Source organism: Centropristis striata, chromosome 22 (genome assembly GCF_030273125.1).
Source record: "Centropristis striata isolate RG_2023a ecotype Rhode Island chromosome 22, C.striata_1.0, whole genome shotgun sequence".
In the NCBI taxonomy this organism is placed as follows: domain Eukaryota; kingdom Metazoa; phylum Chordata; class Actinopteri; order Perciformes; family Serranidae; genus Centropristis; species Centropristis striata.
The window spans coordinates 22,122,237-22,140,945 of NC_081538.1; the positions used below are offsets into that span (position 1 = coordinate 22,122,237).

The 18,709-nt window shown below is 39.4% G+C and overlaps 2 protein-coding genes across 2 annotated transcripts in view; both read left to right on the plus strand.

The window, feature by feature from the left end:
* Positions 1-1,189: 1,189 nt before the first annotated feature.
* On the plus strand, positions 1,190-6,733 carry klhl42 (kelch-like family, member 42). Its single transcript, XM_059325737.1, has 3 exons — positions 1,190-2,385; positions 3,107-3,300; positions 4,590-6,733. The coding sequence occupies exons 1-3, from the start codon at positions 1,622-1,624 to the stop codon at positions 5,042-5,044; spliced, it is 1,413 nt and encodes a 470-aa protein (XP_059181720.1). The 5' UTR covers positions 1,190-1,621; the 3' UTR covers positions 5,045-6,733.
* A 2,306-nt stretch (positions 6,734-9,039) lies between these two features.
* nrip2 (nuclear receptor interacting protein 2) overlaps positions 9,040-18,709 on the plus strand; it is a 48,510-nt gene continuing 38,840 nt past the window's right edge. Inside the window, exon 1 of the mRNA XM_059325738.1 lies at positions 9,040-9,658. Within this exon, the coding sequence (XP_059181721.1) occupies positions 9,503-9,658 (156 nt within the window). The 5' untranslated portion in view covers positions 9,040-9,502. The remainder of the gene's footprint in view (positions 9,659-18,709) is intronic.

Below are 18,709 nucleotides of genomic sequence, written 5' to 3' on the forward strand. Positions count from 1 at the left end.
AACCCTTCAGACTGTGACGCCACGAGTGTGATAATGCACACGTTATCTTGACTGACAGCTGGAGATGGACAACAGGCCCGCTGGCTGCTGAGCTTATTATAGCTCTGCACTGACAAATGAGTAAGAGATGAGACATTGTTTAAGGTCACATGCAAGACAATGTGTTTTAGGTTAAACCTTATTTATATACAGTCTATGGGTGAAGCGGGAGTGTGTGGAAAAGACTACTGTGTGATGATTCATGCATCATATTTAGTATAAATCCACGTTCTATCTATCTATCTATCTATCTATCTATCTATCTATCTATCTATCTATCTATCTATCTATCTATCTATCAGCACTTCTGTCATGTGTCACTAACAAGCAAAGAATGCAGAAACCTTAAGGAATAAACAAGTTGCTTTTCTGTTACCTGAACAGAACACTGGATCACATCCATAGACTGTATATAAATAAGATCACATCCCAGACTGCATGTGAAATTTGAGAAATTATGTTTATTACTTCTCCGTAAGCATTTGCAGATCAGGAGGCATCTAGGTTGAAACTGGTTGAACATTGAGAGGTTACATGAAGTTGTTGCTCTTAGGGCATTTTTATAGGGCATTATTATATGTGTGAAGCATGTTTTAACTACATGTTTTTAAATTATTTTGTTATTATACATTTGTTTAAGTAAACCCTTCAACAACATTTAACCCAACTTTAATTTATAAAAAATCTCATAATATCAAAAATGCTTAGTGCTTAATGGGTTAAAATGGAGTATGTCAACTATACTAGTAAACTCTTGGCAAACCACTTCAGTGCATTCTAATGAATGTTAAAATAAAGAATATACTCTGGTAACAAAAATGTAAACTATTTAAAATTAAAATTAAAATCCTGTACCGGTAGTACTATTTTTCAAACCTTGATTAACCAGTATACTGATGAATATGCAACAGTTTCGGGCCAAATCTCCAGTGAATGCTGCATATTTCAACAGCCTCAAGATTGTATCTTTACAAAAAAAATGGTGTATATGTTTCAGCATTAAATACGTTGTCTTTGTACTACTATACTAATTGAATGTAGATCGAAACGGATTTGCAAATCACTGCATTTTTGTTTTTTAATTTACGTTAACAGCGTCCAAGCAGTTCAGCAGGCCACCGGCAGGCGGCAGCACCACACAACAGCAACAACTCTGCCAAAAAATATCCCCACGAAGAAGTATAAACCCGGAAGTGACGTACAGTGCAGAATCAAAACATTTGACAGCTCGGCAGAGTCCCGCAAAAAGGTTTATAAAATGCAATGGGAAATGTTACTGCCAGTGTCAGAAACAAACTGCACTATTTAAACAAAGAGTTTAGAAACTGGGGCGACTTTGTAGCGGACTGTCGAGGAATGCTAATTCGAGGAAAAGGTACTTTTGGCTAGTTTTATCTGGCTGCTCCAGCTGGTTAGCTTCCACGGCTAACGAAAGTTGCTCCATGGCTCTCTATGGGCTGAACATTACCATATATAGACCGGCCACAGAGCTCCCTCGCCGGTGAAATGTAAACGGTGACTCGCTGAGGAGGCTGACAAAAGGGGCAAGCAAAAACAAAACTCAACACTCGCTAGCTTCACCATGTCATCTGACCAGATCATTGCCATCGTCATGGATGACAAAATCTACGAGGTGAACAAGAAGAAGCTGATAGAGAAGAGCGACTACTTCCGTGCACTGTACAGCTCCGGGATGAGGGAGTCCACGGAGGACTCTGTGCAGCTGCAGGGACTCAGCGTCCCCGGCCTGGAGCTGGTCCTGGAGTTCATCAACACCTCCAAGGTGCAGGTGGTCAACGAGACTCTGGAGGACCTGATTGAGACCGCCTCCTTCCTGCAGGTCACCTCCATCCTCAAGCTGCTCACCTCGGAGATCCGGCTGGACAACTGCGTGGAGCTGTTCAGCCTATCTGAAGTGTACGGGACTCACGATCTGCGTAACGCCTGCCTCAAATACATGAGCTGCTACTACCACCCGATGCTGAGGCGGCCAGAGTTCAGCAGCCTCCCCTCCGCTGTCAGAGACCAAGTCCGGGAGATGCGCATGAAAGGCACAGCAACCCTGGTGGCCATCGGGGACTTCACCTGCCTCTCCCTGGACGTGCCCGACCAGGATGAGCCCTGGTCCATGCTGAGGTACGGGGAGATGGAGCAGCGCTGGAAACCGCTTGCAAACAACCTGCCTCCAGACATGATAAACGTGAGGGGATACGGCTCAGCTGTGCTGGATAACTACTTGTTCATAGTGGGAGGATACAGGATGACCAGCCAGGAGATCTCAGCAGTGCACTGCTACAACCCCTGCAGGAACGAGTGGAACCAGGCGGCTCCGCTCAACCAGAAGAGGTGATTTAGTTTATTGGAGAGGGGGCAGAGTGAAGTAATAAATGCACCTGGTGGAAAAATACCAGCATCAGTCAAGAAACTTTCTTTAATCTGCAGCACTTGATCAATGTGTTGCAAAAGGCTTCCTCATATGCATTAAAGCAAACACAAAATAACAGGGCATGCACAATTGATCTACAAATGGATTGACATACAAATAGCAGGAGGTGCAACATTTTTCATGTGTCAAAATATTCTGAAGTTAGTATTGGGGTTAGAGTTGCAAGTGAGAGTATAATAATCCATATTGAATCAGTGATCAATGATCCAATATCATCAATGCAAATACCTGAACACATATTGTCTTTAAGATCAGCCTTTATTTTGAAATTCCTACTTTAAGAAGTCCTGGATGACTACACCAAGCACACGTTTGCATAATTTATTAGGTCCTCTCAACTTAAAATCTGATAGTCATGGGAGTGCTTTTAAAACAATGCTATGTAGTGTTTAGAGTGCTTGTTTGTATCGTGAAGTGTAAAGTGTTTTCAGCTTATTAAGGTTGGCTGCACAGTATTCAAGTGAAAATCTGAGGATGTAAAAACATCTTGGCAGCCTCTGCAAGATTTTTTTTCCCACAAAGGTGCATCAATTAACACCCTGAGGTAAAACCACATATACACATTTCCTTTCAAATACCAAAAGCTGCTGCCATGTTTCACTTACTGCATCCTCTTCTCAGGTCCAACTTCAAGCTGCTGGCAGTACAGGGGAAGATGTACGCTGTCGGAGGCCAGAGTCTGGGCACGGTGGAGTGTTACAGCCCAGAACACGACTGGTGGACCTGCGTGTCGTCGATGCCCGACCCGCTGGCCGAGTTCTCTGCCTGCGAGTGTCAGGGGATGATCTACGTCATGGGAGGATACACAGCAAGAGGTTGGTATAAGTCAGTTCATTAAACAGTCACGCTTGTATACAAACACACTGGAGTTAAAAACAAATAGCGTGTGCCTCGATGCTACAATATTGATTACATGATGAGAGCAGTGAAAATAAATGGTCTGGATGTTGTTTCTGAAAATGTTTTTGCAAAGTGTCATCTAACAGAGCAATCACTTCTTTGCATTGAGGCGTTCTTTGCCTCTGCCTGGTGTTTCCATAATGATGAGGACACTGTGCAGTTTATTATTTCTTATATAACTTTAATTATAAGGGCTGTGGCATTAGTTGGTGCAAGGATGTTACAGACATAAAGTTAGTAATCTACTTTAAATGCAGCCTGACCATCACATCCATATCCATACGTATCTCATATATTTTCCGATATAAAAATGTTTTCTTACAGACCATATAATGCAAAAAACGTTGCATGGGGTGAAGTTGTCATATAGTTATTTATTTATTATTTATTTAAAAGGCCAGCAATTTATTGATTACTTAACCTACACTGGTGTTTTGTGAAGCCACTAATTTTATATTTATTTATTTTGTATTTAAATGTTCAGAAATTGACTGTTACTGAACATACAGTACTGATGTTTATTTAGCTATTTATTACATTTATAAAAAATGTATTTATATGGTCAGCAATTGACTGATTCTGAACATACGCTTATATTTTTACCTATTCATTTTATAGATATGTATTGTAATTTGAATGGTCATCAAATTACTAAAAGTAAACATACAATACTGATGTTTATTTAACTATTTGTTGTATTTTATTTTATTTTTATAAATGGTCAGTTGTTGACTGATACTACTAAGCTTAGATAATACTCTTTAGCTATTTATTTTATTTTATTTATTATTTTTTTAAATGGTGGGCAATTTATTAAAACTGAACATATACTGCTGTTTGTTTAACTATTTAGTAAATGTTTATTTATTTTATGTCAGCAATTGGATTTTTAAAATGTATTCTTTATATTGTCTTTTTTCTTTTCTTTTTCTTTATTTATTCCCTGTTAAGTGTCTTTGAGTGTCTTAAAAAGTGCTATATAAATGGAATGTATTATTATCATTATTATTATTATTATTATTATATTAATTTATTTTCATCATCATACTGTAAATGCAAGGGCTGTCATCATTGGTCCATAGCCTCAATCCCCTTTGTGTTACCTCATTCAGCGATGCATTGTGACTTAACAGACATTTATTTCGAGAAAGTCTTTGAGATTATCACTTCTTTTTTCCACTTCATGTCTCTGTGTGTCTGACAGACAGGAACACAAGTGTTCTCCGTTACTGCCCCACCTCCGACTCCTGGTCAGTATTTCGATCCTGTTCGGCCCACATCCGCAAGCAGCAGATGCTCTCCGTGGAGGACACCATCTACCTGGTGGGCGGCTACACCCACGAGCTGGAGACGGGCCAGCGGCAGCGGCGCCCAAGCCAGACGGAGGACGTGCTGACGGTGCAGTCCTACAACGTCACCACGGGCGAGTGGATCCAGCTGAAGGAGAACACGTCCAAGTCGGGCCTGAACCTGACGTGCACGCTGCACAACGACGGCATCTACATCATGAGCCGGGACGTCAGCCTGCCCACCAGCCTGGAGCACCGCGTCTTCCTCAAGTACAACATCTTCTCCGACGCCTGGGAGGCCTTCAGGCGCTTCCCGGCTCTGGGTCAGAACATGCTGCTCTGCTCGCTTTACCTCCCCAACGTGCTGTGAGGAAGATGGACGGATTGTGGAGCCCGTGTGGCGGTAATATAGGCCAGTGTGTGGCTTGCTTGTGCTCCCGCCGAATGGGGCTCTGTGGCATTAGTGGGAACAGTGTTCGGTTGCCAGGTTTGAACGCCTCGTGACCTTTGTGCCTGAAAAAAAAAAAAAAAGCGCACTACATTGTACATTCTGCTGTGGATGCAAATAATGCAAATACAAAAGCTACAATGACTAGTATGAAAGTGATGAAGCGCTATGGCCCGTAGGTCAACAGCATCATAACAGCTAGCCTCAGTTTGTGCCTCTCATGTTTTAACAATAACCTCTTTAGGGTTAGACCAAAATAACTTCTCATTTGTTTGAACTGATGTAGTTTCGGTTGTGTTTTACCCACATTTTAAACAAGAACATATGCAGAAACTAGAAGATGTAACCTTTCAAATGAAACTTCATACATGCATTTTGGCCTCACAGTTCTTCTGTTACAAGCTTTGGCTCCTAATTGTTTAGGTCTAACCCTAACCTGTTTAAGAGGTTAAAATCACAGTGGTAATCTTAACATTTCTCTGAGGTATAATTACCTGGAAGCTTTAAAAACCCAATAGGTTGTTAAAAACACTCCTGAAGTAATGCCACCATCTCCTGAGACTTTCTTAACCATCTGGAAGATGAAATATTTAATCTCCTGCACAATTATTTTTAACTTGTTTTACAACATTGTTGCCTTTCCAGGTGGCTATCCAGGTTGCCATGTTTGGAAACAGATTAGCAGCTTGGGAAACATGTGAAAAATCTTAATTATTGTGCAGCAGATTATTTTGCACCCAGATGGTTGTAAGAATCTTAAAGGATTCTGGAAATATCTACACAACAGTGTTAACTGTTATTTAACGACCCTCTGTGTGTTTTAAACCTCACCGGGCCGGTAAGCATTAATACAACAGATGGTTACCACTGTGTAATGTAATGCTGATACATGAGAGGCACACACACACTGCGGTTACATAACAGCATGCTTTTAAATCTATGGGCCACGATATTACCAATGTTTACACTCCAGATATGGCATTGGCATACATGTTTATCCATAACTCACTACAAACCTTAAAATATCTCGGAAACAAAACATTTCCTGTCTTTATGAACTGTACATAGCAGATAATCATGATAAATGGCTTTGGTTTTACACTGCCAGTTTTAATGGGAATTCCTTGAAAGTCATTGTGTGGGATGAGGAGTGGCTCAGAGGGAGCTTCATGTGTTGTTTGTACACTTGCACAGTCTTATTTTCCAGAGATACACTAAGCAACGCTTAAAGCGCAATTCCATGAAATAAATGATGCACATGTGCCTTCTGCAACCTCAGTTCATGAGACTTGATACAGAAAAAAAAAGCACAAAATGCAAGACTTTGTTACATTGCCAGCAACTGACCAAAACTGCTGTGTTTGATTTTGTTTTTCCTTTCTGCTAAAGCAGATTTTGTGTTCATTAAAGGTACTTTTCAGTTCCTTTTGTTAAGTATTCAAGGTGTGCAGACACGAGAAATGAGCCTCAAAGCGACATTTATTCCTGAAACTGAAAGTTTTGGGGAAACGCAGCACTTTCAATGTTTGATTTGGTGGATTTCAGATTCTCTGCATTATTTGTTTGACGGTTTGGGAATTTAGGTCATGATAATAAAGATGATGTTCAGGGGCCTGTTTTACTGTTTGTTCTTTCTTTTTCTGTTGTTAAATTGTGGTCCTTTCAGTAGTTACTTCTCTGGGGAAAAAAAGGGAAATAAACATTATAGTTTTGTAAAATTAAATAAACAAAATAATAATAATATAGAAGTAACAGTAGTAGTTATTTATTTGAAAAAAATAAGTAAAATTAAAAAAATAATTAAATAAAGGTTTGGTTCAAGAAATATCTAAAAATGTTTTTTTATTTTTTATATCCACTTTCATCGAACAGCTTAGTTAGATTTCTTATTCTGTGATTTATTCTCTCCATTTTATAATGTAATTGTTAATTGTTAGGTTAATAGTTTTCACTTTAATTCACCAGTTTATACTGCTTAATTTCTCCATATTTTTACCCAATTAATTGAGAGAGCAGGATAATCATAACATGTTTAATCTGTGATGTAACATCTTGAGATAAGTGAGAAAATGTAATCTGAGTGAACTGACCTTTTAAATAATTACTACAGAGAGAGAGAGTGCATAAGCCTGAGGGCTGAGCAGTTAAGGCAAAAATCATAATCATGCTTATTAAGGTCAAAAGTAAGATCACAAATATTTAACACGATTAATTTTGGAAACCTCATGCATTTATTGAACCTCTTAAAAAAGCTTTAGCAGTGGATTTTTATGAAATATAAGTATAGTTAAACTAAAACAGAAAAAAATATATAGATAATATAAAATAAATAAATTACTAAATTAACAAAAAAATATAACAAAAAAATTCTAAACAAATTCTTAAAAAGCTATTCAGCAGTGGATTTTTCTGAAATGTAAGTATAGTTAAACTGAAAAACAAAGAAAAAATATATAGATGATATAAAAAATAATTTAATAAATCACTACATTAACAAAAATATTGCAAAAAAAATTCTTAACAAAACCAAAATTAAATAATATTTTCACCATAACTAACTATTTGATCTGTTAGTTAATTTTGATCAGAACAGAAAAACAAAACAAACTGAATAAAAAGCGAAACAGTACAGATGCATATCTGAAAGCCCATGATGACTTTTTAAAATTGCATGTTTTATCCAGCCAACAGTACAAACCTAAATATCTTATAATTTACAGTAATATAGATTAGTAAAGCCCTGACCTAAACGTTCAAATACAGTCAATATTTGCCGCTTTTATTTTAAAAATTACTTAAAAGATCAATTTATGACCATAAATGTCCATATTTCTATGTATAACTGAATGACAATAAAGTCTAAGTCTAAATGTCGTCGACTCCAGTAAACACCATCCCACAGGACCAAAACAATCAAATATGCTCTAAATATATATTCCTCTCTGGGGTGGGATTTTTAGTGTGGCCTCAAGACAGAAGACTACATAATCTATTTTTAAAGAAGGGGCTGCATGAGTCCCTGTATGGCTATGAAATGCAAAATTAATCTAAATACTGATGCTTCTCAGGCTAAAATAAATGACAAGAAATTATGACCAGCAGAGGGCAGCAAATGCTTTTCAAATAAATGTCTCAACAGGAATGCATTATTTTCCCCTTCACAAGGACTCCCTCTTTTAAATAAAAAGCATATTTTAAAGAAAAAATCATCTTCCATGTTAGCATGCACATGCTTTTCTGACAAGATGCACTCCTTACTTGCTTTAAAATAACAGTATAAAGTCTGCTGTGTCACATGAAGCCTTCTTCCCTACCTGTAGACTGAATCATCTCCACTTTGAAAAATGTGTCATCATCCAGAGGTCATGAACGAGAACGGCTGTGATATTTTTAGCTTTTGTTGGTGCGAATAGATGAACAGATAGACGGATGGTAGAAATTGGGTTTCTTTAATTCCCGGCGGCCCCCACGGGGGAGGCAGAAGAAATCAATTGTAGCCATCAGTGGTTCAGATTGATCCTCGGTGTGGGGTCAGACCACAGCGATCTCTCTCACACCTCCACAGCGAGGGCCGCCGGGGCCAATCACTGCTCCCACTGCACACTGTGTCGGGGCTCAGAGACAAGATAGTGAGTGACAGACTGTGTGTGTGTGTTGCATCATCACTTTTTAACTGATGCAGGGGGGTGAGATGCATGGTGTTTCTGTGGATTTATAGTGATGACAGACAGTATAAAGAGTGTGTTTCTTTGTGTTTCCTTGGCTTAGAGCCAACTGAGAAAATGTGCTCTCTACTCGGAGGTGAGCATGCGTCTGTGACGGAAAGAGGAGGGCTCAGAGGAGAGAGAGAGAGAGAGAGAGAGAGAATACACTCCTGACAGCAGAGATGAGAGTGTAACAGAGAGAAAGAGAGAGAGATCCAAGGACAGACGGCACTGAGGGGAGGGGAAATAACACACTCTCAGTCACACCTACCCCTCAGCCTCACACAGCCTCTGAGAGAGACAGAACAGATCTTGACATTGTGAGGAAGATGCATGTCTACATCAGAGGAGCATCCACAGGACAGGACAATAGCTCCTAAAGCTGCTGAGGCAAATACATGCCAAGGACTACAAATAAAGAGAGAGAGAGAGAGCACAGCGAGCCCAGAGGGAAGGACATTTCAGAAAGGGTAAAACAGGGAGGAAGAAGCAATAACTGCAGGTTTATTCTGCTGTTTAAAGAGGATCTAAGCAGCAGTCTTTAGAAAGCTTCCTTTTGGGGTTTCTGCTCCTCTCTGCACACGGACTCAGAGCTGCTGCTGCTGCGAGGTTACAGTCTCAGTGCGTCTGTGCACAGCACCAGAGAAAGACTGCTGCTTTTACAGTCCGAAGAACCATGAGTGAGGCGAAGAAAGGTGAGCTAGCCATCCGGGATAAAGCCATCCTGCACCAGCAGAGGCGTCTGAAGCAGGCCACCCAGTTCACACACAAGGACTCAGCTGACCTCCTGCCCCTGGACGGGCTCAAGAGACTCGGCACATCCAAAGACTTGGTGAGTGGAGCTTTAAGAGAATCTGAAGGAGACGTAATGCAGTCTTGATGATTGACTTGATCAGAGCCACTGTTGTGTGTGTTGTCAGGTGCTTTGCAGTTGAGTTTGAGATGTTTAAGGAGTCACAGTTTTATGATATCCAGCTGCTTGTCAGCTTTAAAAGATTCCTCGTTTCACTCCTGTGACAATGTCAGACTTGTGATCGACATTTGGACCAAGAAAAGATTGAAATCGATGCAGCAGAATCAAAGATATCATCTCTTTTGTTGCACATACATTATTCTTCCTTGTCAAACCCTGGTGCCTACATTACCCACAATGCAACTTGGTAATTTGCTCTGATATTCAGGTGTGTTATGCTAGCATGTGTAGTAGAGATGACAAGTGGGCTACTGGAGTATTTCTTCTTTTTAACTCTACAACACCAGATTTGTTTTTTCGTTCGTTTTCAAACTTGTAGTCTTCTAAATTGACTCAAGTGACATCACATGAGGCAATATATCAAAATTCACAAGCTCTCTGGAGCCACAAAAGTAGCAGATGTGGACTAAAGTCATGGTGTCACTTTTTATTATCCAGCAGCAGATTGCCATATTTAGAAGATTTATCGTAGCACTCCGGTGACAATGTCAGACTTGTGATTGACATTTGGACAAAGAAAAGATTCAAATCGATGCAGCAGAATCAAAGATATCATCTCTTTTGTTGCACGTATGTTATGCTTCCTTGTTAAACCCTGGTGCCTTCATTACCCACAATGCAACTCCACAGTTTGCTTTGATATTCAGGTGTGTTATGCTAGCAGTGACTAATGTAGCCTCAAGTAAAGATAAAAAGTGGGCTACAGAGGTCATTCTTCTCTTTAACTCTACAGCACCAGATTTTTTCCCTTTCGTTTTCAAACTTGTAGTCTTCTACATTGACTCAAGTGACATCACACGAGGCAATATATCAGATTTCACATGCTCTCTCTGGAGACACAAAGTAGCATTGGTGTGGACTAAAGTCACAGTTTTAAGACTTAGTCATGGTGATTGACTTGATTGGAGACAATGTTGTGTGTGTTGTCAGGTGCTTCGCTTTGTTGAGTTTGAGTAAGTAGGTGTCACTTTTTTTATCCACCAGCAGATTGTCTTCATGAAAGATTCAGAGTCGACGGAGATTGACTTGTTTTTAGAGCCAGCCTCAAGGGGCCCGTCAAGGAATTGCAGTTTTTGGCCCTTAGCTTCACTTTTCAGCCTCGGAGGTTGCAGCTTGAGTGGAACAAGTTAACAGTCTGATATGAAGAAAGGACTCAGCAAGGAAGCAGCAAATCTTCACGCTGAAGAAACTGAAACTGTTGACTTTTTTGTCATTTTTGCTAAAAAAACAAACAAACAAACTAAACAATAGATTTTCCTGAAGATTATTTATGTTATTAATTGAGTAATCGCTTCAGCACTACAATGGACAACTGGATATAAAGTGCCAACTGCCTATTTTAACATTAAATTCATGCATAAAGAGATACTTGACTCGAGTATGAACACTATTTTCTGCACAAAAGCACTACCATTAAGTTCAGCCTTGAAAAGAAAATTCATTATCGTAAGCTTCATGAAAGATTCAGTCTATGGAGATTGACTTGTTTTTGGAGCCTGCTTCAAGTGGCCATTAGAGGTATTACAGTTTTTGTTGCATTGGTGTCATTTTCAGCCCCTTTGGTGGATACTTGAGACTGACAAGTTTTTTTTTTTGTCTGATGTCAATCATCATTTAGCTTATAAACTGACAGAAAATAAAGAAATTTCCATCCTAGTTTTAAGTCCAAGGGGACGTCTGATTTTGTCTGTGATTTAATCAGAGAAAAAGCAGCAAATCTTTACACTGAAGAAACTTTTTGGCTTAGAAATGAATAAATCGTTAAAGCAACTGCTTTCTTAGGTGTCAATTGTCGTCTTTAACATCAATTTTAATGCATAAAGAGATATTTGACTCGAGTATGATCGCCATTTCCTGCACAAATGCACCACTTTAAGTTCAGCCTTGAAAAGAAAAAAAATCATGATGGAGAGCTTCATGAAAGATTCAAAGTTTTGCACTTTGCACAGAGGAGGGAAGCATCAAGTCAAAGCCTGTTACAGCACTCTGTGTGCGGCTTGATGACGTTATACATTCAGGAACACACACATTAGAGGCTGACACATGAGGATGAAAGACATCTCCGACCTCTTCACTTCCTCTTCCTCCAGGAGCCTCATAAAGCAAAGCGGTTATACACTCTGGAGGAACTCCCTGTAATAATCTTAACAATTTATTACTCCACCTCTCCTGACACAGTTCTAGTTTGGTGGCGGCTTCCCAGATTCCCCAGAGCTCTCCAAGAAACCTCGGCACAATCTCTGTGTGAAGCAGCTCTCGCAGTGCTCTGTGGATATCACACTGTGATGCATTTATGTCTGCCAGGATTTAATAACCAACATTTGCTGCTCGAAAAAACATTCTACCCTCATCTTCTGCTTTGACTGAGTCACATTTTTGTAATCTAATGACAGATATGTTTTCTCTCTCTTCTCTCCTTCATCGACCCTGTGTTCTCAAGGTAACATATCATTTACAACGATAACGCAAGTATGGCAATAATAAGTCGATGTAATTTAAGGCATAAATACACATTTCTGTTGGAATTTTTTCAGTTGTATTAGTGGCATTGGTCCAGACTGAAATATCTTTCTAACTAGAGGATGGATCGCCTTAAAAACTGGCACTGAGGATAATTTTAATGACTGTGAAATGTCTCAACAAATATTGGATGGGTTGCCTTACAATAACAGACATTCACTATTCACAGGTTCACTAAAGCCTCTTTCAGACTGCTGTTTCAAGCAGCAATATTTACGCCTCTGTGACCTTTTCGCCTTCAGTCTGAACGTCCCACAGGCTTTATAGGGGGAAAGAGTGATCCTGGCTCTGTACCGCCTTCGGAGGAAGTAACAGAGGCGCTAAATTGGCGAGACTGATCGTGGCGGGATCAATGTATTGTATGTGCGACCAACACTCTGGTAGTTAGAAAGGAAGTGGAGCGTATCATCAGAAACTTGCCTCTCACTTGAGTCCGACAGTAATCGAATCATGTTTAGCAAAATGCAGAACAATTTTGCTTGAGTCTGTAGAATCTCTAAGGTCAGAAACAGCACAACGCGCAGGTCTTCTGCCATTTTCGTTTTAAATGCACTCACCGCTGCCGTCGCTCATTGTACACATACATTAAGCTCTGTTACACGCCACTACCGTCTCCTCCCACATACTGGATCACAATGTGAATAGACGCCAATATCATGCCGTCGCAGAATTAGTATGAAGTCCTAAGGCAAAAACAGCAGAGCTCGTTACAGCACTTTTGCAGAAACGCAGTATGAAAAGGACTGAAGATGACCGTATAAAATAAGTTGATGTAGCCCTTTGGTTTGTGGATTCATGTTTTAAAGGTCTCAAGTTTGCCAATTTGGCTGGAGCTATATTATTGTTTTGGCAACAGAAGAGACCATTTTTGAATGAATGGTTCATTACAAGCCTGGCTGCTGGTGCTGGAGAACATCCTACATAACGGCGTCCTTGGTCAAGTGGTTTTATTGCGCAAAGCTTCCTGTTTCTGTGAACACAGAAGTTTATTTTGAAAAGTCACTTTGCATGTAACTAGCAGAAAGTGACACGCTGACACTGACACAAACTTCTGATGCAAACCTGTTGGATAACATCTATGGCTCACTGATATAAGCTCTTGTGTTTGCAGTGTAATGAGTTAGGTGTTTGTGGCAACCTTCTAGGATAAATCACAAGTTGATAACCACTAAGCACTAACAGCTGTGTCTGGTCCACCACAGAGGGTAGACAGGGTTAGCACAACAGACTCACTTACAACCAAGTGGAAACCTCTGGGCCTGTGCAGTTAAACCAAAGCAGACGTGACTTAAACCTGCATTCTTTCTAATGGCCAGCAGGGGGCGACTCCACTGGTTGCAAACAGAAGTTGGATTGTATGAAAGTCAATAGAAAAATGAGCCAACTTCTCTTGATTTACCACCTCAGTAAACATTTTCCTTATTAGTGTATGGTCTCAATGTTAGTTTCAGGTCTTCCTCTAAAAACCTTGATGTTTATTTAGTAAATGATGTTCTTATTTAGGGTAAAATAGACGATAAATCATGGTATGCTTGAAGGCATGGCTACCGTATGATTGACAGGATGCTACCACAGTACATTCTGTGTTTTCTCTTCAATAAAGTTAACCTTGGTTGCTATAAACATCTTGTTCAGTGGTTTGTTGGACTAAAAGACACTCTAAGGACTCAATTGTTCATTTAGAAGAATGATCATTCCCAGCTGATGGCGCAGCATCGTTCCAGCTCCTGAACTGTTCTGTGCATGTACCGGCTGCTGAAAAACGAACATGGCAACGGCCTTAATCCAAGATGATGGACTCAAAGCAGCAGTTCACAAACCAATGGTTGACGTCACAGTGTTAACATCTACTATTATTACACAGCCTTTCAACTCACCTGTGTGTGAAGCAGAGAACTGCTCTTCTTGTCTCTGTTCGTGATACAGACAACGACAAACAAATGAAAGTTAGATCCAAAAACACTCAAACAAAACGGAGATCTTTCAGATTATATCTTTAAAAGCAAGCAGAAGGACAGATCTGGTTGTGCATAATAAAATATTGTTTGGTCCTCAGTACTAAACCAAAACACATCTAAACACTATTAAAGATAAACTCTATTAGATTCAAGCAGCGTAATGTCGGCACTGGCAGCCTGAGATTCAACCTGCAGGGGCCTGAAAAGCCTCTTATTATAATACCAATTATCTTCTCCTTGAAGACAGAATGAAGCTCATCTCAGCTGTTATCTGTAACACAATCTGTGGTGCCAATGCGGCCATGGGGAGCTCAGCACGATCTGCATTGCATCTGTAACGAGGAGAGTTGGATGTTTAAGGCAGCCGGCAGTCCTGTAACTGTCCCCTGCAGACAGACGGCTACATCCTTCAGCTCTGAATAGAAACATGGATGAAAAGAAAGCATGACGTGTCTCTGAGGTGGCTGAAACAGACAAAAGATGAGATCGGGATAAAACTCTTGGATCCTTTAGTTCGTCTGTAGGAAGTCTCAGTCTGATTCATATCTCCAAATTTGGTTTTATTTAATAGCAATACTGCTGAAGAATGGTTTTTCTCTTTCTGCTTGTGGCCTCCTGAAAGAAAAGGTCAAACTTAAATGTCAGACGCTGATCATGACTTTTCCCTTTTCTGGATGATTTACATGATACATTACTTATAAAAGTCTGGTAGTTGTCGAGATGAAGAAGTCATTATTTTAGTTTTGCAAAAGAAAGCAAATGCAGTTTTTTGTTTTTTTTTAAATGTAGACTCCGTACTCAAACTTTACCTCCATAAACAGTTGCAATAATGACCTGTGTTGCAACCACTGGACTATTAACTGAATAACTGATCAACTAAAGAATAAGTTGACAACTTTGATGATCAATCAAGTCATTTTTACGATATTTCATGGTTCCAGCTTCTAACATGTGAAGATTTGCAGCTTTCTTCACAAATATCTTTGTGATTTTGAGCCTCGAAACCATGTGAGACATTTCTTAATATATACAAACTGATGTGATAAATTCATCATTTAACAAAGATATATGAAAATAATCTTTTTATTTAGTTATAATTTCTGAGCTAATTTTCATGTCTAATTCCTGGGCAGGAAACGAAGAATAACAGAGAATGTACAATATAATTAAAGCACAAGTTGAATAAAAGGTTGTAGAAAAAAGGAGAATAAAATTATGAGCAGTACATATTTGCTAAACAACAACAGCAGCAACAATAAGATCCATTCATCTTATTCTCTGCACAACAAGTTCTCCAACATAAACGGCAGAAGAGGTTAAGTGTCAGTACCACAAAGTACGGTACAACATTGCGTTCTAAAAAATAGCACACGTACGGTTTGCGGTGGTAAAAAAGCTGCAGTTTCTGGATTTATGTTTTAAAACCACTGACCTAGGTTTAGGGCAAAAAACTTCCTGGTAAGGCGTTATAAAATACAGTTTAAACAATAAATAAATGTACGAAAATGCGGAAGTGAAGTAGCTACAAGGGTCACGTGACTGCCGCAAGTTACGTAAAAAACTTAAGTCAAAAATGTGATTCACTTAAACAATGTAACTTAAGTTAAAAATGATTTAGTTGTTTTCAAGCGGGATGCGAACCCGCTCTCCTGGGTGAAAGTAAACGCGGGAATCCGCCCTTTTAAACTTTGCTTGGCTGTCAACCACTTCTACGTCAGCAAGATATCAGCGGACGCATTACAGCGGACGGTGAAATACGTACATTGCTCGTTTTTCGTTGCCTGTACACACGACCTATAATGACGTTTTGGACGGGAGAACAGGCTGCTGTGCAAGAAAGCAAATTGATAAGCATGTCTCCCAACCAACACTCGAGCTTTTCCTTTAAATATTTATATGATAGTAAAAACAGTGAATCATTTCATGCTTTTATGCCACACAAACAATTTGGCTGCAAACTCATCTCTCTCTTCCTCTTAATTTCTGCTCGCTGTCCTGTCCTGTCCAGTGCGTAATTCAGCAGCAGAGCCGGTTATGTAAGAGTGAATTTGTTTTGCTGCTCTTTAGCCCGAGGTCCTCTCACTCCCCACTCCTCTCTCTCAGCAGCAGCAGCAGCAGCAGCATCACTCCAGCCATGTTGTGCTGCAGAGTATAAGGGGGAGCAGTGAGCATAAAAAGGGCAAAAAAAAAAAAAATCCACCGCCGCTCTAACGCAGAGTGATGGAGGGGAAGGCTGGAGCTGGGGCTTTACGTAATGCTGTGTGCAGCTTTGAACAGATACATGGGTGTGAACTGTAAGAAGAGTGAAGAGGAGGGAGTGAGAGTATATATGTGTGTATGTTTAGGAGATGGAAACACCTGAGCTCAGCAAGTTATTGTGTAACCAGTGTGTAATCTCACCGTTTTCTACTGTACACACTCAATATTTACTCCACAAAGCTGAGGAGGGAAAAGGACTTTAGAGCAGCGAGGTTAAAGCAAAATAGGATGTTTTAAACAGCAATATCATCATTTCTATAAATAGGAAGGTAATCCATACACTCCAGAGTATAAGAAATAAATGTAATGAGGACAGAAAAATTCAAAAGCCTTTAAAAAAGTCAACATGTTCCAATCATTGTAGGTTTTTTGTCAGGGTTTTTAACAAATACGCATGAACAGCCGATTTCTATATGACATAAATAGGCTTTGAAATCAGCTGGCGGGGAAAAAAAGGGAAAGAAATGACATTTTTCACACAAAACATGTGAATTCTTTGTCCACATTCAGGCCAGGGTGCTTTAACTCATCTGTATTCTGTCTCCTCTGCAGTTTAATATACAGAGTGAGTCATTTTTCCCCCCTCTTCACTATCATCCCTGTGTTGAAGCTTCCTGCGTGCATCCAGTTTTTTGTTGTTGTATTTTTCCATTTTCGTTGCAAACATTTGAAGTATTAATTGCCTCCCAGCATTTCTCAGGTTAGAAAAGCCTTTTGCAAAGCTTTTAGGTCACTAAATTAATAGAAATGTAATTCATTTGGCAGAATGCTCTTGAACGTACAGTAGGTCGAGATGAATTCTGTTTTTAATTAAAGTGTCAGTGAAGAAAAAAACAACCAACAAAACATTTTTCATGAACCTCTACTCTCTCTAAAAGCAAAAATTGTTGAATGAATAACTGCATATTCAAAATTTAAGTGGTCTGACCCCTTTAACCTCCTCTTCTAGTCCTTTAATCTGTAAATTTGGCCTGTAATGGGAGAATTCGGCCAGTCACAGGTCAGTTCAGAGTGACAGCGTTCCTATTAGTTGTTATACAAATGCATGCATGTAACTTCAGATAGTGAAAGCTTCATTTAATGATGGAAAGCTCCTCTTCAAGCAACCTTTCAATCATTTTTATGTTGTTTATCTGTTTGTTACACTCTAAAGTTCCACCCTGTAAGGGTTAAATTATAAACAAAGTTGGCCCATTTCTCTATATCTCTATATTTTTCTGACATTTTATAGGCTGAACAAGCATTATCAATCAAATTTAGGTACATTAAGTTATTTCCTAGTCTGTGTCTGCCTTTTTCAAGTCTATGCTAAGCTAAGCTAATAACCTCCTGGCTCCAGCTCCATACGAAACAAAGAGATATGATAAGATATGATAAATCTCTGCAAGAAAGCAAGGTTTTCCTGCAGAAAATCCTGCAGGAAAAGTTCCTATTCAATACCTGTGTAGCATCTCTGGCTGAATGACGGTCGACTCTTACTGATGGTTCACAAGATTTATTCATAACCATAACAAATGAAAATAAAAATAAGACATTCCTTGACCACCTTGTGAATTCACCGTAAGAGCTACGAGATGGGAAAACAATAGCGAACATTAGTATTAGTGCTTTAGCTAATAAACACGTACAATAGTTAACCACTTCTATATATGACAGAAGAAAATAAAGTCAAACAAATCTTGTGCCCGTCAGCCAGGTACTATAGAAGCTTTTTTGATATTTTATATGAATTATGAAGCACTCGTTATATTTCCTGTTGCCACCTTTCAAAATAAAAGCACCCATTTCGCACTGGAAGGGACCTTTTCAAAATAAAAGCATCAGAACATTGTAAAACACCTAGAAATTATACAAACATGAAAAACAAGCTATATAAAACAAATACACCACCGAAGAACCTTGCTAAAGGTCATTGACAACCTGCCTACACTGCAAGGCAACTTGGGGGAAAAAGCACCAGATTTGAATGTTATCATGCGATTGAATGGTGTTTATTATTCCCATATGTACGAATGAGGAGGGGTCTGCTCCACCTTCTAGTAGGTCCAGTAGGTTATTATCAGCTCATTAAATGGGCTGCTGTATAAAGTTGTATTATTTGTGGCGCCCTCTAGTCGCCGTAGTAACTATAGAAAGTGCCAAGGCAAGTATGAAAGCAAAGTTGAAGCAAGGA

Excerpts from the sequence above, each read along its gene's own strand:
- klhl42 (XM_059325737.1), top strand. The coding sequence starts at position 1,622 with ATGTCATCTGACCAGATCATTGCCATCGTCATGGATGACAAAATCTAC. Across the intron at positions 2,386-3,106 it reads GCTCCGCTCAACCAGAAGAG|GTCCAACTTCAAGCTGCTGG; the intron begins GTGATTTAGTTT and ends TCCTCTTCTCAG. Across the intron at positions 3,301-4,589 it reads GGGAGGATACACAGCAAGAG|ACAGGAACACAAGTGTTCTC; the intron begins GTTGGTATAAGT and ends TGTGTCTGACAG.